Source organism: Somniosus microcephalus, chromosome 2, assembly GCF_052327205.1.
Source record: "Somniosus microcephalus isolate GS21.2 chromosome 2, FLI_Smic_1.0, whole genome shotgun sequence".
Classification (NCBI taxonomy): Eukaryota; Metazoa; Chordata; class Chondrichthyes; order Squaliformes; family Somniosidae; genus Somniosus; species Somniosus microcephalus.
Genome location: NC_140988.1, coordinates 67113853 through 67141728, shown reverse-complemented (window position 1 = coordinate 67141728; position 27876 = coordinate 67113853). Strand labels below are relative to the sequence as shown.

The 27876-nt window shown below is 47.6% G+C and overlaps 2 protein-coding genes across 4 annotated transcripts in view; one reads left to right on the top strand and one right to left on the bottom strand.

The window, feature by feature from the left end:
• dctn6 (dynactin subunit 6) overlaps nt 1-16898 on the bottom strand; it is a 110308-nt gene extending 93410 nt beyond the window's left edge. The window contains exon 1 of one of the 3 annotated variants that reach the window (XM_086010147.1): nt 16740-16898. In XM_086010147.1, the coding sequence (XP_085866273.1) occupies nt 16740-16774 (35 nt within the window). In that variant the 5' untranslated portion in view covers nt 16775-16898. Of the gene's footprint in view, nt 1-11555; nt 11579-16668; nt 16713-16739 lie in introns of those variants that run through there. The other 2 variants (XM_086010152.1, XM_086010157.1) reach the window with 2 other exon arrangements.
• LOC147122748 (uncharacterized) lies at nt 16872-24796 on the top strand. The gene is made up of 3 exons (XM_086010135.1): nt 16872-18213; nt 18553-18712; nt 18869-24796. Exons 2-3 carry the CDS (start codon nt 18665-18667, stop codon nt 19508-19510), a joined length of 690 nt encoding a protein of 229 aa, XP_085866261.1. The 5' UTR covers nt 16872-18213; nt 18553-18664; the 3' UTR covers nt 19511-24796.
• The last annotated feature ends 3080 nt before the right edge of the window (nt 24797-27876 follow it).

The following is a 27876-nucleotide window of genomic DNA, read 5'->3' as shown; positions in this document are numbered from 1 at the left end:
TTTGATGTTGGCAGGGCATTAGTCATGTGGAGAGATTGGAGAAGCTATGATTGTTCTCCTTACAGCAGAGAAGGTTAAGGGGAGAACTAATAGAGGTATTCAAAATAATGAGGGGTTTTGATAAAGTAGGGAAAAACTGTTTCCTCTGGCAAGTGGGTCGGTAACCAGCGGTCATAGATTTAAAATAATTAGCAAAAGAACCAGAGGTGAAACGAGGAGAATTTTTTTCACAGAGGGTTATTAAGATCTGAATACACTAACTAAAAGGGTGGTGGAATGAGATTCCATAGGAAATTTCAAAATGCTTTTGGACATGTGAGAATACCAAGGTCAAGGAAATAGAAACAAGAAACTGTGAAGGCAGCAAGAAGTAAAATAAAAAGGCTAAACTGATCTTTGGCTGCTAATATGGCTGGCGCCCACAATGTCACACCTTGCTGGTAGAAACAATGTAAGGCAGCATGCAGAAGTTATACAGACAATAGGCGATCAGAAAACGCATTACCATGATTGCAAACGCATTACCATAATGTTTAGGTGATCGTGAACACATTACCAGGATGTTTACTTAGCTGTAACCCATTCAGTTAAATGTGACTTCTTTATTTCAAACTGCCAGGCCAGGAAATCAAATTAAATGTATACGTGCACAGCTCAGGATTGGTGCAGGAATGTACGAGGTGTTAATGTCTTCTCAAATGCAAGTATAATAATGTAGCACACTGTATGACAAATTGCTTGCTCTGTTGGGTTCGTCAGACTCTTGCAGGAGTCGGTGCCGACATTTCAGAGTAAGACTCCGCGGAAAATAAATCGTTTGAATTCTCCAGTTACATTCGACTCAGTGATTACTGAACCAGACTGAGGGTAAAAGAATCCGTTCTATCATTTGGTGTCAGAAGTGGGATCTCAACGGACAGTCACCGAGAGTTCGCGAACTAAGAGTTGAATCGTCTCGGACGTGGAGAGAGGAAATGGGCCCCCGATGTAAGTAGTTTCTTGTACTACCTCGGTTTTCCTCTGATTCCGCCAGTCTGACGACGAGTCGGCCAATCGCTAACTCCCATGTGGTGTCCCGCCGAGATCCAGGTCAGTCTGGCGAATACTGGAAGGGATAGGTGATTAGGTCAGTGATCGGATATCACTGCGGGTCAGTATACGTACTGAGGGAATAACTAGGAGTTAAAATAACTCCCATCCAAATCGCCCGACAGGAAAATGTTGTACTACCCTCCATACGACAGTATCTGCTGAAACAACAAGCGATACCCAGCATTGATAAACTGATCACGGGACTACTGACACAAGGAATCCTGATTAAATGTCAGTCCCCGTGCAACACGCCCATACTTGCAGTTCCAAAATCAGGAAAGCCAAACCAGTACAGATTAGTACAGGACTTACGATCTATCAATGCTATTAGAGTGCCGGGACCATAGTGACATTGACAGTGGAGATTTAGGAGACGACTTGTCATCCCTGGAATCAGAATCTGATACCGAGAGACCCGCCAGACATAAACCGACACCCCGGCAGTTGCCGGTGAGACAAATGCCTAACCCTGCCTTTAACGCAAATATTCCAGTGGCCGCCGATAACCCCCGGACCATAGGTATCTTCTACCCCTGGAAACCTAACGAGATAATGGCTATCTTAGCCGGGATGCCAGATAGGAAGAAATCCCCCACCTTGTTTGTAGAATTCCTCCGGACTACTATACTCGTCTATAATGCTGAATCAAGAGACTTATGGGCGTTAGTACAGCAGATCTTGAATCCCGCCGAACATGCAAGGTTTTTGGTTAACCTAGGCTTTGAGGACCATGCCACATTAGAGGCTCAAAACGCACAGAGTGCTGCTCGTGAACGCGCCATACTCACTGCTTTAACCACCACCCTGCAGAAACCCATTGATACCACGAAAGGGTGAGGGAGCAGAGGAATTCCTAGAGAGATTCTCTGAGGTATATCGGAGTCAGTCAGGAGATGCTAATTACCGGAACGGAGCAAACTTGCCGCAATACTGTGCTATCCTGATAAATTGTCTACCAACCTCGGTGTCTGAAGCAATTAAGACTAACAATATGGACTGGTCAGAGAATAGTCCCAGCCAGATGGCCAGGGCAGTGAAATATTATTGGAAAGAGAGTAAGAGTCAGGAGAGTCAGCCCCAGGTCAAGGTCAAGACTGAGTACGTGATAAAAAAGGAAGAGCCAAAGACCACCCAAGATGTGATAGGATATCAGACGGAGCCCCAGTACTGCGTCCCAGGGTGGGTTGATAGACAAGGGTACAGAGATACCAGCCATCCCAACGGACCAACCGTCCCTAATTATGGCCCACCCTACGCTCCCCAAAGACAAAATTTCGGCGATAGAGGAAGAGGAGGGAGGCAAGCAGGGTCAGATACCTGTTTTAATTGTGGCCAGCAAGGCCATTGGAGCAGGGAATGTCCCTCCCGAAGACAAGGAAGAGGGGGCCACATGCAAGGACAACGGGGAGGTTGGCAGGGAAATTGGGGACGAGGAAGATATACAGACTTCTCCCAGAATAATCCGTTTCCCCAGTACTGACTAGCCAACCTCGTGGCGAATGGGTTCCAGTCGGACAAGGAGCCCGTTCTATCCCTGCTGATTGAAGGGAGCCGACATACGTTTCTGGTAGACACCGGAGCTGCTATGTCATCTGTCCGATCAGAGCTCAATCTCCCTAAATCCGGGGAGACACAAAGCCTGTCCGGATTCCAAGGACAAGTGTGCCAGTACCCGATATCAGAACCAGTTGAAGTAGCATTTCAAAATGAGTCTGTGAAACACCAATTCGCAATCACAAATGGGCTGGATTGCAATCTCATGGCCAGAGACCTGTTATGTGCATTTCAACTAAGACTTGAGTGTGGGAACGAAGGAATAACTGTAAAACCATGGGCCCCTAAAAGACAATGTTACGTCTCTATCACCCCACAATGGTGGACTCTGGACTTAAAAGATGAACCCCCATCTCATGTAACCCTAGCTTATGATCGAAGTGGAAAAGATAAGGAGTTGGAGAATTTTTACCAAGCTTATGAAGGGACTGAGTGGGATGTTGTTCTCCGAGCCATAGTTACGGGACCGGAGGGGAAAGCAGAATATGTTGAGGTTCCCTCGGAATTGTGGAAGCAACCCCTAACTGTAGCCCCACACATCACCCGGGAAGTGAACTCCCCCTACCGTGCGAAAGATCTGGGACCCATGGTAAAACAGGCAGTTGAACAAGCTAACCCAGATGACCGGCGGGAGCAGGCCCTGTCAGGCGGTCGAGCTATCCTGTTATACCAAGAGCCAAAGGTAGTCTTGACACAGTTGCACCACCACGTTGGGAATGAGGTACCGGAATACGTCAATCCGCAAGTGTGGGCAGAAGACCCCACACAGGTAGGATGTGTTAAAATAACTCCCATCCAAATCGCCCTACAGGAAAATGTTGTACTACCCTCCATACGACAGTATCCGCTGAAACAACAAGCGATACCCAGCATTGATAAACTGATCACGGGATTACTGACACAAGGAATCCTGATTAAATGTCAGTCCCCGTGCAACACGCCCATACTTGCAGTTCCAAAATCAGGAAAGCCAAACCAGTACAGATTAGTACAGGACTTACGATCTATCAATGCTATTGTACAACCGCTTCATGCACTAGTACCTAATCCAGCTCACATTCTGGCCCAGGTCCCTGCACAAGCGAAAATCTTTGCAGTAGTCGATGTCCGCCTTCTTCGCCTTGCCACTGGAACCGGCAAGCCAGTACCTCTTTGCTTTTACTTATAATGGACAACAATATACGTGGACCCGACTGCCGCAAGGCTTTGTAAACTTTCCAACATTATTCTCTAGGTGCCTACAAGGACAGTTGCAGACTTTGACCTTGAAACATGGTTCTGCTCTGGTCCAGTACGTGGACGATTTGCTAATAGCTAGCCCTGACGAACAAAGTAACCGGGAAGACACTGCCCAGTTGCTTAATCACCTATTCTCACTCGGGTACGTAGTCTCTCAATCAAAGGTACTAGTGGCCCAACAGAAAGTTAAATTCCTCGGCTTCATGCTCTCAGCAACCGAGCGGAGTCTAGAGAGAAGCAGGATTGAGCCAATCTGTCAGTTCCCCGTACCCCGTAGTGCAAAACAAGTGAGGCAATGGATGGGGATGGTAAACTACTGTAGACAACGGATACCCAACATCGCTCTAGAAACCAAACGACTAACACCATACACCAGTATGGAGGGCGAGTTTCAGCTAGACCCTGTCGCCATAAGAGCGTTTGAAAACCTAAAAGAAGCATTGTCACAAGCCCCAGCACTGGGGAGACCCCTGTATGACAGGCCCTTCCAGCTATACTGCACTATCCTCACTGATTGTTCGACTGCTGTCCTAACGCAAAAACATGGGGACAAGCATAGGCCGGTGGCTTACTACTCCTCGAAGTTAGATCCGGTAGCGCTAGGGCATCCCGTATGCACCCAGATTCTGACCGCCATCTATAATAGCCTACAATCGGCTGCCAACCTAACTTTGCAACAAGGTATTACTGTATACAGTTCGCACTCGGTAACTGCACTATTAGGCCAATTACAAACTCAGCACCTCACTATGGCCCGACAAAATAAGTACGAGATATACCTGTTGAATAATCCTAAACTGCAATTTAAGCATTGTACTACTATCAACCCAGCATGTTTTCTCACAGAACCACCCCTCGAACAAACAGACCCAGGACATGATTGTCTATTTTTAATCAAGGAAGATACCTCCGTCAGGGAGGATCTATCTGATGCCCCAATGCAGAGTCCTGACACAACCATGTATGTAGATGGAAGTGCGTCCGTCAGTCCCCTTGGGAAAAGACTTTCTGGATATGCAATCGTAGATCAGGACAGTAATATTTTGAAGTCTGCCGCCTTTGAACTTCCGTATTCCGCCCAACAAGCAGAACTGTTCGCATTAATACGAGCTTGTATCTTAGGGAAGGACTTAAAGGTTAACGTTTATACAGACTCGAGATCGAGATATGCCTTCGGAGTGGTTCATGATTTTGGACAATTATGGAAAAACAGAGGGTTCCTAACCTCTGCAGGAACACAGATATCCCATCAGAAATTAGTATCTGATTTGCTACAAGCCCTCATGCTACCAAAACAGATCTCCGTGATAAAGTGCTCCGCACACACAGCAGGACAAACCCCAGTAGATATAGGGAATAGATGCGCTGACCAGGGAGCTAGGGAAGCGTCCCAGGAACAACGAGTGGTTGTGCCTAGAATGATGAGCCAGACTAAAAGCTCAAATAAAAGCAAGTCTCCCTCGGAAAAGCCAATGCCAACCATCCAAGACGTCATTAAGTTACAGGAGGACGCTCCTGACCGTGATAAGGGACTGTGGAAACAGCTCAGTTGTACATATGATTGTGTGTCTAAATTATGGGTCACCCCTGCCGAGCAAACTTGTATGTCAGATGAGCTAGCATTATGGGTTATTGAATGTATACACTTTGCAACTCATTGTGGTGCCAGAGCAACTAGTGACACGTTATTAGCTACATGGTGGCATCCTAGGTTACAAGCTCTGGCTCAAGGTATTAGCAGTCGCTGCCTCATTTGTCAGCAGCATAACCCGGGAAAAGGCATACCTTGTGAAACGGGTAAGACGCCGTTACCCACGGGTCCCTTTGAGACCCTCCAGATGGACTACATTGAATTAGAAAGGTGTCAGTGTTATAAATATGTACTGGTTATTGTTGATGTATTTAGTAAGTGGATTGAGGCCTACCTGACTACGGATAACAAAGCCTCCACTGTTGTAAAAGTTTTAATGAGAGAAATTATTCCAAGGTACGGAATTCCAAACCGATTAAGTTCAGACAACGGCCCTCACTTCGTGGGTCTGGTAAACAAGGAGTTCTGCACTCAAATGGGCATCCAACAGCAGCTACATTGTGCCTACAGGCCACCGGACTGGTCGAGCAGGCTAATCAGACCTTGAAAAATAAACGGGAACTACATGGCTCAAACTACTCCCCGTGGCCTTGTTCCAAATACGCACTACCCCGGCTGGTGCAGCAAGATTAAGCCCTGCTGAAATCATATATGGCAGACCTCTCAAAACCCCGTGGAACCAGGAAGTCCCAAAGACTGTCCACTTTCACCACATGACGGCAGAAATGACTAACTATATTTTGTCGTTAACCAGGGCATTGAAAAGTTTGCACTCCCGGGTACGCGCTGCTTACATCGACCTCCCTCCTATAGTCAGTCCGTCCCAGGTCGAGCCCGGAGCGTATGTATTAATCAAGAATTGGGCGCGAAAAGGATTGGAACCTCGTTGGGAAGGACCCTATCAAGTCCTACTCACCACCCCAACTGCTGCCAAAGTAGAGGGAAAGAGTGCTTGGGTTCACCTCCACCACTGTAAAATTGTCAGTAATGCTATGCCTGAAACTTAAAAAATGCTAACCTCTCTTGCTTCCAAGAAATCTCTCCCTAAACAGACGTGCCGCACCGACCAGCCATGCAGACGTCGCTGTGGATCCTCTCTATCAGTGTCCTGATCACCCTTGGAATAACTCAACAGCCCAGAAGGAGAGCATGCCGGCAGAACCAACCCAAGCGGGTACACCACCTATGCCACGGAGACGTGCTTTGGTGCAATGATGATAACCCAGGCGGGTTCGGGAAATGGAACGTGATCAACTGGGACACCTACATTGGGCTTATTAGACAGCCCCACCGCTCGCTAATGCTGAGATACATACACAGAGGAACATTGCCATGCCATTGAACCAAGTGTCGACGCCAGGTGACCAAGTCTGTTACTGCAGGACCATGCAACAGAACTACCGATACCAAAGGACAAAGCTGTTATCCGAAGTCCAACCAGGAAAGGAAAAGAAATGGACTGCCCCCTATGAGCAGCTTCGACTATTCGAGGGTAGAAGGTATCCTCACAAAGAGACATGAACGAGATCTCCAACACACTTTCCCTGAAGAAACCCCGACGGGCAACCTATTCCTCCAGACTCACGCAGCCCTATACTCACCAGAGTCAATTGTTTGTTATCCGCCCCTGATATCTGTTGAGGGGGTGTTTGCCCCAACCCCGGTTATTGTTCCCCCGGACTTTCTTTTAGATGCTCACCTTCTCCCTCCCACAGCCAATATAACAATACCCTATACCTTAACCCCGCCCGCCAATTGCCTGAAACTAAGCAGGAACCCTGGTGGCTATGAGAATTGTTGGAATGGGACGGGCTATGGTTGTAGGTCAGTATGGGTTAAGCAGAACTACACCTGCTTGGTGACACGCTGCCTCCACCATCAGTGTACGATAGGACCAGACACCGGTAGCTGCACATGTGAGCAATCCGCATGTGTGTCAATAACCGAAGGAGTACAAGTTTTATGTGGCGAAGGGGATGGGACAACTCTGAAGGTAGGGGGGGGAAACCTTTATGCTAGTAAAAATAGCTAATACCCAGCCTACTGATACTCGTGAGATCCAAGGTTTTGACTATTTCCTTCCCCCGAGCCATTTAAGCACAAGGCAGAAACACATATCCGTGATATATACCAAACCAGGCTACTTTTTCTTGAGCCAAGGAAGAGCTACTAATTACATGGTAATAGATACCGCTCCCCGGACGGTAGCCATCGCTACCTTAACCCCTACCACAGTACCCTGCTCCTCCAAATGGACATCCCACCGAAAAATAGTAGTCAGGGCAGCCTCGAAAGAGTTTTGCTCCAAGTGGAAAGATCCTGAATCCCTAGGAGGACACGGAACCTCTATAGGATATGGATTTGCTGGCCTGTTCTCTATAGGCTATATTGGAGCCTATCTGGCCGCCAATAACCGGAACTACCTTATCTGTGGCCTCACCATCCTGGGTAATGCTACCATGGGGGCCCTCGACGCAGTTACTAAAGAATTGTCGGAACTCAGGTTATTCACTATGCAAAACAGATATGCAGGTAGCTGCTGGCCCGAGAAGGTGGTGTCTGTGCAATAGTAAAAGGTAAATGCCTTATGGGAGTCCGAGACCAGACAGAGAACATCACCCGCTTTATCACTAAGATAAGGGAACAAATGGATAATATGAAGGAAGCAAGTAACTGGGGAGACTGGGGATTTGGAGGATGGTATGACTGGTTGATAAATATGGCTATGTACCTAGTAGTTGCAATCGCCTATATTTTTATTGGACTAGCAATCATGAAATGTGTGCTAGGAAGAATGCAGCTAGCTTTGGAGAAAATAGGTAGCCCAAAGATGTTAATGGTAAGACCGACCAATGAATGTGAAATGAAGGAAGTAAAGTACGATGATAATAAAGAATTTGATCGACTGAATAAAATAGACGTAACCGAATAACGGTTGGTTATCATAGAATGATAAAAGGAGGGAATGAGAATACCAAGGTCAAGGAAATAGAAACAAGAAACTGTGAAGGCAGCAAGAAGTAAAATAAAAAGGCTAAACTGATCTTTGGCTGCTAATATGGCTGGCGCCCACAATGTCACACCTTGCTGGTAGAAACAATGTAAGGCAGCATGCAGAAGTTATACAGACAATAGGCGATCAGAAAACGCATTACCATGATTGCAAACGCATTACCATAATGTTTAGGTGATCGTGAACACATTACCAGGATGTTTACTTAGCTGTAACCCATTCAGTTAAATGTGACTTCTTTATTTCAAACTGCCAGGCCAGGAAATCAAATTAAATGTATACGTGCACAGCTCAGGATTGGTGCAGGAATGTACGAGGTGTTAATGTCTTCTCAAATGCAAGTATAATAATGTAGCACACTGTATGACAAATTGCTTGCTCTGTTGGGTTCGTCAGACTCTTGCAGGAGTCGGTGCCGACATTTCAGAGTAAGACTCCGCGGAAAATAAATCGTTTGAATTCTCCAGTTACATTCGACTCAGTGATTATTGAACCAGGCTGAGGGTAAAAGAATCCGTTCTATCACATGTACTTGAAGAGGACTAATTTGCAGGGTTATGGGGAAAAAGCTAAGGCGTAGGACTAAATTGGAGAGCTCTTTCAAAGAGCCGGCACAAGAACGACAGGCCAAATGACCTCTATGTGCTGTAAGCTTCTATAGAAACCTTTGTTTTCCAAAAGGGTATGCATTTTGGGGAGTGTTTTTATTGTTGATAAAGCAATTCTAAATTGTGCATGACCTGAAGATGTTGTTTAATTCTAACATTGATTTTTATTTTCTAGTACATAATAAATGATTGCTTAACTTGCAAAGCCATGGTTTATGCCTGAAGTTTCTTTAGGATAAAGAGTCTATTAAGTTAACTATAAAATTAAGTCGTGTGGCGATAGAAAGGCATTCCCCAAATTAAAGAATAAAAACATTGCGCCTTTTGTCCCTACACCATTTAAAGAAGACTTGCATTTAAATAGCGCCTTTCACGACCACCGGACGTCTCAAAAAGTGCTTTACAGCCAATGAAGTATTTTTGAAGTGTAATCACTGTTGCAATGTGGGAAGCGCGGCAGCCATAACATGGAGATGGTAAAGCTACTAAATTGGCTGATGTGATAAAGTCACCTGTGTCGGGGAGATCAATAACATCTTATTAAAAATCTCAGGGTGCAACAAGGAAAAGTGGAATGTGAATAAAAAAGAAAAAACTGTAAATGTTGGAAATCTGAAACAAAAGCAGAAAATGCAGGAAACACATGGCAAATAAATCTGTGGAGAGAACAGACAAGTCAACAGAACTGAAAAAAGTAAAAAGATGGGAGAGTAAAAGAAAAAAGCATCAAGTATGAGTAGATGAGGGTAGTGCGTTTGATGTAGCGTATATGGACTTTAGCAAGGCTTTTGGTAAAGTTTCACATGACAGACTGGTCACAAAGTTAAAAGCCCATGGGATCCAGGGCAAAGTGTCAAGTTGGATTCAAAACTGGCTTGGAGACAGGAAGAAGAGGGTAATGGTTGACGGGTGTTTTTGTGACTGGAAGGCTGTTTCCAGTGGGGTTCCGCAGGGCTCAGTACTAGGTCCCTTGCTTTTTGTGGTATATATTAATGATCTAGACTTGAATATAGGGGGTATGATTAAGAAGTTTGCAGATGATACTAAAATCGGCTGTGTGGTTGATACTGAAGAAGGAAGCTGTGGACTGCAGGAAGATATCAATAAATTGGTCAGGTGGGCAGAACAGTGGCAAATGGAATTCAATCCAGAGAAGTGTAAGGTAATGCATTTGGGGAGGACTATCAAGGAAAGCGAATACACATTAAATGGTAGGACACTGAGTAGTGTAGAGGAACAAAGGGACCTTGGAGTGCATGTCCACAGATCCCTGAAGGTAGCAGGCCAGGTAGATAAGGTGGTTAAGAAGGCATACGGAACGCTTGCCTTTATTAGCCATGGCATGGAATACAGGAGCAGGGGGGGGGTTATGCTTCAACTGTATAAAACACTAGTTAGGCCTCATCTAGAGTACTGCGTGCAGTTCTGGTCACCACATTACAGGAAAGATGTGATTGCACTAGAGAGGGTAGAGAAGATTTACAAGGATGTTGCCGGGAGTAGAGAATCTTAGCTATGAGGAAAGACTGGATAGGCTGGGTCTGTTTTCCTTGGAACAGAGGAGGCTGAGGGGAGACCTTATTGAAGTGTACAAAATTATGAGGGGCATAGATAAAGTGGATAGAAAGGACCTACAGGAAACTTTGTTATATCCAGCACCGACGGGACCGAGCTGTTGCCGATCTATCAAAACTGCCAGACATACCAGCGTTAATGTTGAAGCATACGGAGGTTTTCATCTCCGTATCTGACAACAAACACTGTTGCTTAGCAACAGCTTCTAAACAGTCGGCCCGTACCTTGGAAGCGTCTCTGTAGCTTAGCAACAGCTTGAGAGACTTTCCAGAGCCTGACTGTTGAAAAAAAAAGCCACGAGAAGAAAAAAAAACTAACAAAACGGCTCCTGATTTCTGCCGGTAGATCGAGGTTTCCGGACATACAACCTCCGGATAAACCAAAGTCTCCTGTATTTCCCTTAGCAGAAGGGTCAAAAACCAGGGGGCACAGATTTAAAGTAATTGGGCGAAGGTTTAGAGGGGATTTGAGGGGAAATTTCTTCACCCAGAGGGTTGTGGGGGTCTGGAACTCACTGCCTGAAAGGGTGGTAGAGGCAGGAACCCTAACCACATTAAAAAAGTACTTGGATGTGCACTTGGAATGCTCTAACCTGCAGGGCTACGGATGAAGAGCTGGGAAGTGGGATTAGGCTGGATAGCTCTTTGTTGGGCCGGCGCAGACACGATGGGCCGAAATGGCCTCCTTCCGTGCTGTAACTTTCTATGATTCTATGATTTTAAATTGATTGTAGCGCTGTCAAATTGCAGCAGTGAAGTCAAGCTGTCTAAGCAGCAAATAACACTGACAAATTCTCACAGACAGCAAAGCGGGCAATAAAAAGCACTCGCCCTGAACTAGATCATTTCATTCACTTTGCTTCCAATTGCCACCCTTCCCTCACCTTCGCATGGTCCATCTCTGACTCTTCCCTTCCTCGACTTCTCCGTCTCCATCTCTGGGGATAGGTTATTGACAAACATTCACTAGAAGCCCACTGACTCCCACAGCTACCTGGACTACACTTCCTCCCACCCCACTTCCTGCAAGGACTCTATTCCATTCTCCCAGTTTCTCCGTCTCCACCACATCTGCTCTGACGATGCCACCTTCCATACCAGTGCTTCCGACATGTCTTCCTTTTTCCTCAACTGAGGATTCCCCTTGGCCGTGTCCGACACGGCCCTCGACCGTGTCCGTTCTATCTCCCGCACTTCTGCCCTCACCCCTGCCCCTTCCTCCTGGAACCACAATAGAGTTCCCCTTGTCCTCACCTTTCACCCCACCAGCCTCCACATTCAACGGATCATCCTCCGCCATTTCCGCCACCTCCAGCGTGACCCCACCACCAAACACATCTTCCCCTCACCTCCCCTTTCAGCATTCCGAAGGGACTGCTCCCTCCGCGACACCCTTGTCCACTCCTATCGCCCCCAACACCCCTTCCCCTTCGCCCGGCACCTTCCCGTGCAAGCGCAGATGCAACACATGCCCTTATGCCTCCCCCCTTCCCACTGTCCAGGGCCCCAAACACCCCTTCCAGGTGAAACAGCGATTTACTTGTACTTCTTGCAATTTAGTATACTGTATTCGCTGCTCATGATGCGGTCTCCTCTACATTGGGGAGACCAAACGCAGATTAGGTGACCGCTTTGCGGAACCCCTCCGTTCAGTCAGTAAGAGGGACCCCGAGCTTCCGGTCGCCTGTCACTTTAATTCTCTGCTCCACTCCCACTCAGACCTCACCATCCTCGGCCTCTTGCATTGTTCCACTGAAGCTCAGCATAAGCTCGAGGAACAGCACCTCATCTTTCGATTAGGCACTTTACAGCCTTCTGGACTCAACATAGAATGCAACAATTTCGGATCATAACCTCGGCCCCTATCATATATATATTTTTTATTATCCACACTTTTTGTCTCTCTTTTTTTCTTCTCTCCCACATGGCAGCTGTCTTTCATTCTGCCAGCGCAATTCACACTTCCTTTGTTTATTAACATAGAGTCATTAACATACAGCACAGAAAGAGGCTCTTCGGCACATCGTGTCCGTGTCGGCCATCAAGCCCTGTCTATTCTAATCCCATTTTCCAGCACTTGGTCCGTAGCCTCTACCACCCTTTCAGGCAGTGAGTTCCAAATTCCAACCACCCTCTGGGTGAAAAAGTTTTTCCTCAAATCCCCTCTAAACCCCTTACCTTGAAACTATGCCCCCAGGTTATTGACCCCTCTACTAAGGGGGAAAGTTCCTTTCTATCTACCCTATCTATGCCCCTCATAATTTTGCACACCTCAATCAGGTCCCCCCTCACCCTTCTCTGCTCTAAGGAAAACAACCCCAGCCTGTCCAGTCTCTCTTCATAGCTGAAGAGCTCCAGCCCAGGTAACATCCTCTGCACCCTCTCCAATGCAATCACATCCCGCCTATAGTGTGGCGACCAGAACTGCACACAGTATTCCAGCTGTGGCCTAACTAGCGTTTTGTACAGCACCATCATAACCTCCCTGGTCTTATATTCTATGCCTTGGCTAATGAAGGCAAGTATCCCATATGCCTTTTTAACCACCTTATCTACCTGTCCTGCTGCCTGGACTTCCTAACAAACAGACCCCAGTCTGTCAAATTAGGCAACCACACCTCCCCCCCCCCCGACCCTGAACACGGGGGCCCCACAAGGATGTGTGCTGAGCCCCCTCCTCTACTCCCTCTTCACCCACGACTGTGTAGCTGTTAATGGTTCCAACACCATCATCAAGTTTGCAGATGACACCACGGTAGTAGGCCAGATCACCAACAACGATGAGTCAGCCTACAGGGAGGAGGTCCAGCATCTCGTGAAGTGGTGCGCCGACAACAACCTGGCCCTTAACACCAAGAAAACAAAGGAAATAATCGTGGACTTCAGCAAGTCCAAAGGCGGAAGTCACACCCCCATCCACATCAATGGGGCGGAGGTGGAAAGGGTGGCCAGCTTTAAGTTCCTCGGAGTCCACATCACGGAAGACCTCTCCTGGTCCCTCAACACCTCCTCTCTGGTGAAGAAGGCCCAGCAGCGCCTATATTTCTTGAGGAGGCTGAAGGGATGTAATCTGTCACCCCCGATCCTAACTTCTACCGCTGCACTATAGAGAGCATCCTGACAAACTGTATCACGGTATGGTACGGCAGCTGTAGCTCCCATGACCGGAAAGCCCTGCAGCGGGTAGTCAAAACTGCCCAACGCATTACCGGCACCCGGCTACCGACCATAGAACATATATATCAGAAACGCTGCCTACGGAGGGCACGGTCCATCATCAAAGACCCTACCCACCCCAGCCACAGTCTGTTCGCCCTCCTACCATCTGGAAGACGCTACAGATGCATTCGCACCCGTACGACCAGATTTAGGAACAGCTTCTTTCCCAGGGCTGTCATCCTACTGAACTCCACAAATAAACACTAAAGCCTGCACATCCGCCGATGCACTTTATTATGGTCATATTTATGCTAATATATATGTACAAATGTATGTTGAAATGTTTAAGTGTCCTAATCCAAATTGTACACTCTCGGGAGCCGCAAGCCTACATTTCGTTGTACTGCACTTGTGCACTAACAATGACAATAAAAGTTGATTTGATTTGATTTTTTCAGGGATCTATGTACATGCACACCAAGGTCCCTCTGATCCTCTGTCCTTCCTAGGGTCCTACCATTCATTGTGTATTCCCTTGCCTTGTTAGTCCTCCCAAAATGCATCACCTCACACTTTTCAGGGTTAAATTCCATTTGCCACTGTCCTGCCCATCTAACCATCCTGTCGATATCGTCCTTTAGCCTGAGGCTTCCCTCCTCGCTATTTACCACTCCACCAATTTTTGTGTCATCTGCAAACTTACTGATCATACCTCCTACATTCATATCTAAATCATTAATGTACACTACAAACAGCAAAGGACCCAGCACCGATCCCTGCGGTACACCACTGGACACAGACTTCCAGTCACAAAAACAACCTTCGACCATCACCCTCTGCCTCCTGCCACTAAGCCAATTTTGGATCCAATGTGCCAAATTGCCCTGGGCTCTTACCTTCTTGACCAGTCTCCCATGCGGGAATTTGTCAAAAGCCTTACTGAAGTCCATGTAGACTACATCAACTGCACTACCCTCATCCACACACCTAGTCACCCCCTCGAAAAATTCAATCAAATTGGTTAGACATGATCTCCCCCTGATAAAGCCATGTTGACTATCCTTGATTAATCCTTGCCTCTCCAAGTGGAGACTAATTTTGTCCCTCAGAATTTTTTCCAATAATTTCCCTACCACTGATGTTAGGCCTGTAATTCCCTGATTTATCTCTGCTACCCTTCTTGAACAATAGTACTACGTTAGATGTTCTTCAGTCCTCTGGCACCTCCCCTGCGGCCAGAGAGGTTCTGAACATTTGTGTCAAAGCCCCTGCAAACTCCTCCCTTGCCTCACACAGCAGCCTAGGATAGATCCAGTCAGGGCCTGGGGATTTAACCACTTTTAAGCCCGCTAAAATCGTTAGTACCTCCTCCCTCTCAATACTAATTTGTTCAAGTATATCACAACCCCCTGCCTGATTTCTATGCCTACATCACCCTTCTCCAGTGAACACAGATGCAAAATATTCATTTAAAACCTCACCTACATCTTCCAGCTCTACACGCAGAACCTGTCCCATTACCATCTCCTTTTGCCTTGAATGTCTCTTAACCTCCCCTGCCTTCTATCCTATCACAGACCTTCCCTTTTGTTCTTTCATCCCCTCTCCCCTTTCCCAGCCCCTGCACTTGCTTAAAAATCTGTTCCAGTTCCTGCTTTTCTCCAGTTTCTCTCTTCACAGTTGCTGCCTGATCTGCTGAGTATCTCCAGCATTTTATGTTCCTATTTATAATAAAAAGCACTGATTCAATTCAGTTTAAAAATTTTACAGACAGCAAAATAAAGATTCTGACATACATATGGGGTTAAGGTAGAAGTTGAAAATCATAAACAAACTTTAACAAAATTTTTATTATTGTAAAAATCTAGTAGTTTTCTACCATGAGAAATTTGACATTCCACAAATACAAAATTAGTTTTTCAGAACCACAGCAGCAGTCAATACACCATTAAAACCCCAGTTACACCTATTCCAACAATGGGGTGTTTAACAGCAGAATTAGATCAGAAAAGCTTAAATTTTTGGTAGTTCAACTGATTTCCAGCTATGGGGAGTTCCACAGTGCAGTCTGTGGCGGAGCAGTGAATGACTGGCTGCAACTGCAGGATTTTCACGTTTAGATGCGCATGCACTAAATCCTGAAGTTATGTTCAGTTTCAGAGGATGACGCCAAACGCTGACAGTTCACCATCATTACCACCCCAAAATCCGGGCGAATATCTCAATGTTGTTTATGGGAATTTGCTGTCTGCACACAGATGGCTGCATGTGCCTACAAAACAGCAGTGACTACTTAATTAGTATTTAATTGCCTGTGAAGCACTGGTTTCCTGGGGACCTGAAAAGGTGCTATACAAATTAAAGTTCTTTCTTTTCTAATTCAACAACCCACTCCACGTTCAGATTATTGGTTCTGGGGCATTCCTATTGCTAGTTTCTCGCTGACGGGTCTCTTTCCCTACCGCGATGCCTCAAATCGGCCTGATCCTCGGTCCCTCCTGGTCCAGCTATATTAAAAATCCCTCATGTACTGCTTTCATCTGTAATATGATTTGTGGAGTGTATTGTAATGTATTCCAACAAGCATTGATATATGAAATGAAAATGTATTGTAATTTGTAAATTGAGTGCCATGTACTGCAGTTAATTTGTATTGTACCAGATGTGAACCGTATTTTCATGTACTTGAACAAAAAATTTTATGAATAAAGTACCTATATATATAGGAAAAAAAATCCCTCAATGATTTACACCTCCTCCCCCCGCCGCGAACCAGTGCCAATTGTTTCCTTTTTGCTAAAATAAAATCTAAACAGAGCGATACTGTAGAATCCCCACCATCCTTGAAACGTTCGTTCAATCGGCATACTTGTGTCGAAATTGAGCGCGAGACCACCTTCTCCTTTTACCTTTTCTGCACTTGTTTTCCCGTCACATTCTCCATCTTGCTGCCCGTCACCGCCTGCGCACTGGACTCAGCGACCAGCCGTGCCGGAACCAAATCAAATGCGTCAGAGGCCTGCTGGCAGGCGTGACTGCGCACGCGCAGCCTTCAGATGGCGGCGGGGGGATCTGTGGTCGGAGTAATTTTGTAGTTGAAACAGGTAGGGTAGACAATTACAAGGTAATTATGGATAGGGAATGCAATTCGGCCCATTTTAGTGAGTCATTGAATCATGCAATCGTAGAAACTTACAGCAGAGAAGGAGGCCATTCGGCCCACCATGCCTGTGCTGGCTCTTTGAAAGAGCAGTTGCGCTTAGCCCCACACCCAATGTTCCCCTAATTTTTGTTGGGTGCATTCCCCTTCACAGAAATGTAACATTAGAAAAGCCAGTCCTGGTCTGCTAATAATCTAAAACATGGATTTTCAGAAGGCATTTGACAAAGTACCACATAGAAGACTGGTTAACAAATTTGAGGCTCATGGAATAGGTGGGTCAGTGGCAGCTTGGATAAGGAATTGGCTTAAGGACAGAAAACAGTGAGTTGTGGTAAATGGCTGTTTTTCAGACTGGAAGATGGTAGTGGTGTTCCCCAAGGGTCAGTGCTGGGGCCATTGCTTTTTTTGATATATATAAATGACTTGGATATTGGAATACAGAGTAGAATTTCTAATTTGCCGATGACACCAAACTTGGGTGTGTGGCAAACAGTGATGATGATATCAATCAACAGGACATAGAAAGGCTAGCAGAATGGGCAGATGGAATTTAATACAGAGAAGTGTGAGGTGATGCATTTTGGCAGAAGGAACGGAGAGGCAATATACACTTAATGGCACAGATTTGAAGAGTGTGCAGGGACAGAGGTGGCAGGACATATTGAGAGTGGTTAACAAAGCATATGGGATCTTGGGCTTCATAAATAGAGGTATGGGGGGGATTTTAACTCAGATGTGTTATCCGAATTTCGTGTTTCCCACACGAATCTAAATGGTTGTGGGAGATTGATGCTATTTTAACTCAGTTGGCCAATTGATTTCCAACGTGTGGGAAGCCTTTGCAAATGCGATTTTCATGACTGAAAGTCCCCTCCGACGACGTCATCATTGCTGCTGCATTTAAGGTCCACAGCAAGCCTTGCTTCTTCTGCAGACTGCCAAGCTTCTTGACTGTGCAGTGTGAGGGAGCTGCAGCAAATATGACAAGTAGGAGGGCCAGATCAGCTCCTCGCTTTGACGAGGTGGCACTGCAGGCATTAGTGGATGGGGCTAGGGCCAACAGGGAGGTGCTCTTCCCTTCATCAGGGAGGAAGAGGCCTCCCACTCAGACCAAGGCAGTGTGGATGCAGGTGGCTGAGGAAGTCAACTCCTTGGGAGTCACCCACAGAACCTGGATACAGTGCAGGAAAAGATTTCATGACCTTCAGCACACTGGAAAAGTGAGTATGAATTTCCCTTCACTCGCAATCTGATCCCCATTGCCTTTCCTGACCAGCACTCAGCTTTGGCAATCTTCCTCCACATCCCACTTGACACTGACATCCATGCACCCTTACCCATTCCCTCTCTCTCTATGCTCACATTCACATAACTATTTGACCATGCAGCCCTCACACTCCCTATCACTGATGCTTTGAACACAACTGACAACACACAGGGAGGGCCCTTGGTCTTACAACCTCACTCCATCTTTGTCTCCTTCTAAGTATCTATGCTATGCAATCTCTACACTCACTCCTTCATTCTCACTCAACCTCCACTTGTCTCCCTCATTGCAGGAAAAGAGAGCTCACAACAAAAGAGAGCGAGCCAGGACAGGAGGAGGGACAGCCTCAATAGCCCACTTGACCCCCTGGGAGGAGGCCGTCCTGGAAATTATGGGAATAGAGGATGATTCGCGCGTGGGGGACGGACAGACGGGTGCAACAGAGCAAGCTGGTGACAGAAAAGTTTCCCATCTCTCTCTTTGACATTGCATGAGTCGCTGATAATGATTGTGAAGCTGTAACAGATGGACTTATGAGCATCTGCAAAAAGCTATGTGCATGTAGCTTTTGCATCACATCTCTGACTCTTTCCTTTACTCCCCCACAGGACCATCACAAGCATCCGTCCCCCCTAGCCAGGAAGAAGAGGCTGAGCAGCCAGACTCCTCAGAGGAAGCTGCAACCTAGTCAGAGGGCGCAGGACTCTGCCAGCTCGGCTCAGCAGCATGTCGACCCTCTGCCTCTGGGTCCATCCATAAGATCAGAGGTGATGGAACTCCAGGCACAGATGCAGGAGTCTCTGGCAGGTTTTGTCTCCAGGGTCGCTGCGAGTGTGGAGCGAATGGAGGAGTCCATAGCGAACATGAGCAGAGCCTTTGTGGAGTCATTGCCGCATGAACGCATCACCATGGAAAGGATGGCTACCATAGAGGAGAGGATGGCTATGGCCATGGAGGAGCTTAGTCGCCAGGGTATGGAAAACATGGTCATTGTTCAGACTAGAATGACATCTCTTGAGGAGCGATGGGCATCTATTGAACAGAGAAACCAGACCTTCATGGAAGTCGTTCTGAGTAAGACTGCCATTGCAGAGACGGGTCCCCATGACCCCCCTGATGTACAGCAAGGTGCTCTCCTGCCACTTCCAGGCGCTGGCCCCTTCTGGCCTGTGCAGCTTCAGGTGGGTGAGCAGCAGCCTGGCGCTCCAGCTGCTGCTGATGTTGCTGGTGCCCAGATGGGAAGGAAATAAATGGCTCCCATGCTTCTGGTATATGCCTCCGTTGAGGAAGCGCTGAGTGAAGTTGGCGAGAGGGGTTTCCCAGGAGGTCACACTGGAGGTGGCTGTGAGGCTCCAACCTTCCAGAGGTGTTGTTAAGCCTTCTAAAAGTTGCCCCAGACCTGAGACCACTAAGTCCTGCCACCTGCAAATCATGGCTGATCAAATCTCTTTAATGGTTGACCTGCAGTTGATGGTCAGCAATGCAATCGTGCTCCCGCCAGGTTTCACATTCGTGTTTCCCACCAGGTGTGTTTCATGTGGAAAAAGGGTTAAATTCGCAAGGGCCTTTCAAAATAGGATTATAGAGGCCATTTAGTGGTTGTTAAGGGCCTTAACGACCAGTCCCGCCTGTTGGATGCGGGACGGAGTCGGGACTATCAGACACGGCTGAGTTAAAATTGCTCGGAGTCGGGAACCAGGTTGGGGGGGGGGTCTCGCCCGCCAGTTTTTGCAATTTTAACCCCCCCCCGCACGCCTCCAAGCCCGCCTCCACGGCTCAATGAAAATCAAGCCCATTGAGTACAAAAGTAGAGAAGTTATGCTGAACCTTTATAAAGTGCTGGTTAGGCCACAACTGGAGTATTGCGTCCAGTTCTGGTCACCACACTTTAGGAAGGATGTGAAGGCCCTTGAGAGGGTGCAGAGGAGATTTACCAGAACGGTTCCGGGGATGGGGGATCTTAGTTACAAGGACAGGTTGGAGAAGCTGGATTTGTTTTCGTTAGAGCAAAAGGAGGTTGAGGGGTGATTTGATGGAGGTCTACAAGATTATGACGGGTTTGTATAGGCTAGACGGGGAAAGGATGTTCTCACTAGTTGGTGGTACAAGGACTAGGGGACACATTTAAGGTTTTGGGCAAGCGATAGAGGGGGGATGTGAGGAAAAACTTTTTTACACAGCGAGTGGTGATGACCTGGAATTCGCTGCCGACGGAAGTGGTGGAAGCGGAGACACTCAATGATTTCAAGGGGAGACTGGATAAGCACTTGCGGGAAATAAACTTGCAGGGCTACAGGGATAGAGCGGGGGAATGGGACTGACTGGATTGCCCTTCAGAGAGCCGGCATGGACTCGATGGGCCGAATGGCCTCCTTCTGTGCTGTTATGACTCTATTCCTCTATTTGTAAACCCAAGTAACTCATATGATTTTAACCACCTTATCAACTTCCCCTGCCACTTTTAAGGATGTGTGTATATGGACACCAAGGTCTCTCTGCTCATCTACACTTTTCAAAATTGTGCCTTTTTTAGTATATAGCCCAGATATTCCGATTGCAGGCCTCCCGCGGGCAGAGGACTGCGATCTGGAAAAATCTGCGCCCTTACCTGAGGGCTCCCCGGAGGCACACAATTCCAGTGCTGGGCCTCTCCAAACAGCCGGTGCGCAGGGCCCACGTATCCCAGAGGCGCAGGTAGTTTGCAGCGTCCCTGGGATCACGTGGGCCATGGGGATCCAATCAAAGAAGGGAATCTCCTGAAAGAAGGAAGACCTGTCAAATATATGAATGGAGATCACCCCCAAAACATAGTCAAACTTCAAATAAATTTTTTAAAAATCACATTTTTAAAATGACTTGAAAGTACAACAAATTAACTATTTTAAACAAAACTTTAAATTTTTCAAAAAAATAATTAAAGTTTTTTACAGGGCTAAAAATAAACTTACCTTTTTTTAAAAGTATTTTTAAATGATAAATCAGTGACAATTTAAAAAAAACTTTATTTCAACTCTTATCCTGGTAAAAGCAGGCCTTGCGCCTGCTTTTACCAGGCGCAAGAATTGTAAGGACAAAAAGCGGAACTATCTGCCCGCAGAGGCCCTTCTCCAGGGCAGCCGGAGGGTCTGTCAAGTGCTTCCTTAACAGATCGGAAATGCCAGTTTCTAGCGCATGCGCAGTGCATGCCTGAAACCGGCATTTCCGATGTCCCTATGGGTGGGTACACAGCGCATACCCACCCGTCGGGATCGGAATATCCGGCCCATTGTCTTTCCATATTAGTCCTCCCAAAGTGCATCACTTCACACTTCTCTACATTGAACTCCATCTGCCGTGCTTCATCCCATTTCATCATCCTGTCTATGTCATCCAGAAGCCTATAACTATCCTCATCATGATCTACTACTTTGCCAAGCTTTGTATCATCTGCAAACTTTATAATGCTGCTTCCTGCACCCGAGTCTAGGTCGTTTATAAAAATTGCAAAAGTAATGGACCCAAAACTGACTCTTGGGGAATGCCACTGCAAGTCACCTCCCAGTCTGAAAATCATCCATCCACCACCACCATTTGCTTCCTGTCATTCAGGTAATTTTGTATCCATACTGCCACTTTCCCCTTAATTCCATGGGCTTCCATATTCTAAATATGCCTCCTGTGTGGCACTTTCTTAAATGCCTTCCAAATGTCCATATATACAACATCTACTGCACTTCCTTGATCAACCTTCTCTGTTACCTCATCAAAGAACTCAATCAAGTTTGTCAGACACGATTTACCTTTAGCAAATCACCCTTGGCTCTCCTTGATTAACCTATGCCTTTCCAAACAAAAGTTTATTTTGACAATGATAATGTTTTCCAAAAACTTACCCACCACGGATGCAAGGCTGACTGGCCTATAGTTGCCTGGTTTCTCCCTCTCCCCTTTCTTGAACAGTGGTATAACATTAACAACCCTCCAGTCCTCTGGCACTACTCCTGTAGCCAATGAGGATTGAAAGATTGTGACCAATGCCCCTGCTATTTCTATCATTGCTTCTTTCAGCAACCCAGGATACATTCCATCTGGACCAGGTGGCTTACCAACTTTCAGTAATGCTAATCTGTTTAGTATGTCTTCTCTATCTACTATTATCTTGTCCATAACTTCCCTCCTTTTAGTGTAACATTCACCTTGTCCATTTTCTTTGTGAAGACCAATGCAAAGTCCTCATTTAATAGAAGTTTGTAGGGTCACGCCCCACTCCCGAGACTTGAGCACATAAATCTAGGCTGACACTCCAGTGCAATACTGAAGGAATGCTGCACTGTCGGAGGTGCGTCTTTCGGATGAGACATTAAACCAGGGCCTTTCTGCTCTCTCAGGTGGACGTAAAATTCCCATGGCACTATTTTGAAGAAGAGCAGGGGAGTTATCCCCGGTGTCCTGGTCAATATTTATCCCTCAATCAACATCACTTAAAAAAAAAACATTGTCTGTTCATTATCACATTGCCGTTTACAGGAGTTTGCTGTGCACAAATTGGATGCCACGTTTCCTACATTATAACAATGACTAAACTTCAAAAGTACTTCATTGGCTGTATTTGGGGTGTCTTTCAAGTCTCATTGCAGCTTTGACAGTAGAAGTTGCTCCAAGCTTTTCTTTCCCTCCTCAACGCTGTCATTAAACATACAACAAAAAATAATAAAATATACTCTAATTCCAAATGGAGCTCAAATAAGAAAGTGAATAAAGTGGTTAAACTTCCTAAGAAGGTGGTGAGGTTATCTATCCCCAGCCTTGGCGATGAATAGGGATCAATTTTGGAGAAGTTTCCTCTTTTTCTGCTGCCGTTCCCTCCGGCTCTCTCAGATTCTGAGGTACAAACGGGGGCACAAACTTTTCCCCCTCTCATAACATGACTTAAATAACCCTGATAAACTCTTTCAAAAAGGGGGCAACATTTGGCAAAATTTAACTGGGACTTACCGCTTGACATCCAACATCACTTTCCTGTATTTTTTCTGGTTTTAAACAATTTTCAGAATTAAAAAAAAATTTCACTGCAGGCCTAAAAATTGTTTGCTTTTGCCTCCTTCCAGCAGCCATTGTACATGTGCTGCGCCTCCACCTGTGTTGTTTCAATGTGCGGCCGCTGCTCAGTCCCCAGTACGGACTACATGCGCCTTCTCTCTCGTTTCGCTGTCTCTCTCTCCCTCTGTTTCTCTATCTCCCTCTGTCCCCGTCTCTCTCTCGCTCCGTCCCCGTCTCTCTCTCGCTCCGTCCCCCGTCTCTCTCTCGCTCCGTCCCCCGGCTCCCCCTCTCGCTCCGTCCCCCGGCTCCCCCTCTCGCTCCGTCCCCCGGCTCCCCCTCTCGCTCCGTCCCCCGGCTCCCCCTCTCGCTCCGTCCCCCGGCTCCCCCTCGCGCTCCGTCCCCCGGCTCCCCCTCTCGCTCCGTCCCCCGGCTCCCCCTCGCGCTCCGTCCCCCGGCTCCCCCTCGCGCTCCGTCCCCCGGCTCCCCCTCGCGCTCCGTCCCCCGGCTCCCCCTCGCGCTCCGTCCCCCGGCTCCCCCTTGCGCTCCGGCTCCCCCTCGCCCTCCGTCCCCCGGCTCCCCCTCGCCCTCCGTCCCCCGGCTCCCCCTCGCCCTCCGGCTCCCCCTCGCCCTCCGTCCCCCGGCTCCCCCTCGCCCTCCGACCCCCGGCTCGCCCTCCGTCCCCCGGCTCCCCCTCGCCCTCCGGCTCCCCCTCGCCCTCCGTCCCCCGGCTCCCCCTCGCCCTCCGGCTCCCCCTCGCCCTCCGGCTCCCCCTCGCCCTCCGACCCCCGGCTCCCCCTCGCCCTCCGTCCCCCGGCTCCCCCTCGCGCTACGTCCCCCGGCTCCCCCTCGCGCTCCGTCCCCCGGCCCCCCCTCGCGCTCTGGCTCCCCCTCGCCCTCCGTCCCCCGGCTCCCCCTCGCGCTCCGGCTCGCCCTCCGCCCCCCCTCTTGCTCCGTCCTCCCCCTCGCGCTCCGTCCCCCGGCCCCCCCTCGCGCTCTAGCTCCCCCTCGCACTCCGTCCCCCGGCTCCCCCTCGCGCTCCGTCCCCCGGCTCCGCCTCGCGCCCCGGCTCCCCCTCGCGCTCCGTCCCCCGGCTCCCCCCCTCGCTCCGTCCCCCGGCTCCCCCCCTCGCTCCGTCCCCCGGCTCCCCCCCTCGCTCCGTCCCCCGGCTCCCCCTCTCGCTCCGTCCCCCGGCTCCCCCTCTTGCTCCGTCCCCTGGCTCCCCCTCGCGCTCCGTCCCCCGGCTCTTTGTCTGATGTTAAAGGGAGCAGTGTGTGTGAGCACTTCGATGTTTAAGGGAACACTGTGTGAACACTGAAGTTAAAGGGAACAGTGTGTGTGAGCACTGTTTGATGTTAAAGGGAACGGTGTGTGTGAGCACTGTGATAAAGGGAACGGTATGTCTGAGCACAGTCTGAATTTAAAGGGAACAGTGTGTGTGAGCACTGATGTTAAAGGGAACACTGTGTGTTGCATTGTTTTTGTATCACATCATTAAATGGAACTACTTTGGTATGGAACTACTTTGGTATGGTGTAATTATATTGCTATGTGGTACACTGTGCACGGGCAGTGCACAGTGCAGCGTCGGACATCTTGTACCACTCCACACCATGCGGCAGCACAGAAACAAAGCAGAAATACAGCTAGTAAAAGCAGTAACTAAAATGAGCTAAAAGTGTCTATTATTTATTGTAAAAGAACACAAGGAGACACAACATGGTGGCAGCGGTATAAGTGAGTAAAAAATTGTGCTATACGGACTACGAATAAGACGAAAAGTGATTTTATGAGCTGATTGTGAGTGCCGATGTCTGCGGTGATTTGAGAGTGAATCGTACGGGAAACTAAAATGACGACTGTGCAAATGCAACCCCTCATGAACTGGGAAGCCGACGATATCGTAGAAGCATTCAGCAAGTTCAAACAGAAATGTGAGCTTACATTCAAAAGCTTCCTGAAGGGCGCTACCAACGAGGAAAAGGTTAGTTACATTCTGTTGTGGACAGGAGAAAAAGGTCTAGATTTGTATAATAGCTGGAGTTTGACTGAAGACGAAAATGAAAACCCTGCGACAATTTTTGATAAATTCAGCAACCATCTAGAGCCTAAATCCAATCACCGTATACACAGATACAAATTCCAGAGTCTAAGACAGGAACCCGGTGAAACAGCTGACAATTTCCTAACAAGGCTGAGAAATGAAGCCAGCAAGTGTAAATTTAAGGAAATGGAAGAAAAGCTTGTGGACCAGCTAATATGGGGGTCAACGCATGTAGAGGTACAAAAAGCCCTGATAGGAAAAGAAAAGCTCGGAATAACAGAGGCTGTAGATACTGCGAGAGCTCATGAAGCAGCAAATGAAAACGCTGATTTCTCAAACGGCTGACATGCGGACGGCTTCTGAGACGGACAACAGAGTGGATGCAGTGAGAGAAAAGTACAACACAAAGACATACACATGACAACGGGGGAAACGTGCAGAAATTGTGGAAGACCGCACGATTACACAAACGAGGAAATGTCCAGCATATGGAACAAGCTGCAATGCATGTGGCAAACTAAACCACTGGGAAAAGGTGTAGAACGAAGAAAGAAGGAACATACATCAAAAACAAAGGCAGACAGCAGAACCAGAGAAAGAAACACTATCTATGCCATGGATGAGCAGGATGATGATAATGATCACGACAATGCACTAAACATTGAAACCATAAAGATACAGCTTCACGAGATGTCCAGGGCGGAAAATACTCTGAGGAGAGAATTGCACACCATCATCCAAATCAAAAAAAAGATCAAAGGTTGGCCCAAAACCATCAACTTAAAGTTGAAGCTGGACACAGGGGCTCAGAGCAACATTCTCCCATTGAGACTGTACCAGCAGATCTTTCCCGAAAACCTGAGAGAAGATGGCTACCTGAAAAATGGTTGTTTAAAGGCAAGTAATGTCACGCTGACAGCATACGGGGGGAGTGAGATTAAACAACTCGGAATAACCTTTATCAAAGGGTCACATAAAAGAAAGAACATCAACTGCGTGTTCTATGTCACCGACACTGAGGGGCCAGCGATCCTGGGATTAAACAGCTGCGAGAAGTTGAGATTGATCTCAGTGCATCACGAGCTGACGGAAATGCCACTGAAGATAGACAGCAACACCCCACTGGAGAACCGCCCACAAATCAAGAGTAAAAAAGACTTGATAGACATGTATCCGGAATGTTTCGATGATACAGTGGGATGTTTCGGAGATTTCCAATACCACATCACCATCGATCCAGAGGTAAAGCCCGTTATCCATGCTCCACGAAAAGTACCCATCGAGCTGAAGACAAAGCTTGAAAGAGAGCTAAAGGAGATGGAAGAAAAGAGAGTGATCGTAAAGAACAGAAAAATGGCAGCCAGGAACGATATGCACACGGCAGGGCCCACTAATGTACACAGTGGACGTTGGGGAGAGCATCGTGAGACACCATGCTGACCAGATCCTAGAGTCACAGGAACAAGTCAACCCCATGCCTCGCCCATACGTACCTGGTGATGAACCCGACGTACAGGTCGCATCTACCCCAGAAACAGTAGCATCGGAAGCTGATGAACCAACCGATGACAGGGGGCCAGAATCGCCTCCGCACCAAGAGCAAGACACTTGGGAAAGGCGCTATCCAGAAAGGATCAGGAGGCCTCCCCAAAGACTGAATATATAAATAGACTATTTTCAGCTAATGTTGCATGTTAAAAGTGTTCATTGTAATTTAATTTGATATTTAATTGTTAAATGAGTGTTATGGTACTGTTAATCTAAAAGGGGAGGAATTGTAATGTATATACCTTTAAGCGGGGAACTACTTTTTAAAGCTCATGTATACTGTAGTACCGGCAGTGACCACACCTGTATATAGCACTGAGTAGTATTCTGTACAGACAGTTCCAGTGTGAGCCACGTTTAGTAAACACCTGTTGTACCGTTTCTCCTGCAGTCTGTGTCTCATTATACACGGACACAACAGGAACAGTGTGTGTGAACACTGTCTGATGTTAAAGGGAACAGTGTGTGTGAGCAATGTCTGATGTTAAAGGGAACAGTGTGTGAGCAATGTCTGATGTAAAAGGGAACAGTGTGTGTGAGCACTGTCTGATAAAGGGAACAGTGGCCTAAAATTCAGTTGTTAGCGCCAGCCGCTAGCACCTTAGGAGGAGGAGAAGTGGGGCGCTAAGCGGCTAGCGCCCGGGCGCGGCGCGATCTGCACCTCTCACGAACTTCACTCAAGATTTAGCGGCGGCGCAAAACCACAGCGGCCGCTCAGCTGCGCGCGCAGATCGTGACATCATTTCATGGTGCAACACCCTTGGTGCGACCCGAACCGGAATTTCAGTGGCGCCGCCCTTCTTTGCGCCTGGCGCCCCCAGCGACTGGTAGAGGGGAACGGTTCCCAGTTGCTGCGGGGGGCGCTATTTCAAGGGGACTCCTCCTGCATTATAAGTGGCAGCCATTTTGTGCCAATCCTGTGTGAGAGGCGGATATTTGGAGAGAGACAAAGGCAGAGAGCTTTCTGCTTTGACTCCGCGCTCGCACAGGTACTTCTGGCTTCAGGCC

Excerpts from the sequence above, each read along its gene's own strand:
- LOC147122748 (XM_086010135.1), top strand. The coding sequence starts at position 18,665 with ATGATTCGCGCGTGGGGGACGGACAGACGGGTGCAACAGAGCAAGCTG. Across the intron at positions 18,713-18,868 it reads GGGTGCAACAGAGCAAGCTG|GACCATCACAAGCATCCGTC; the intron begins GTGACAGAAAAG and ends ACTCCCCCACAG.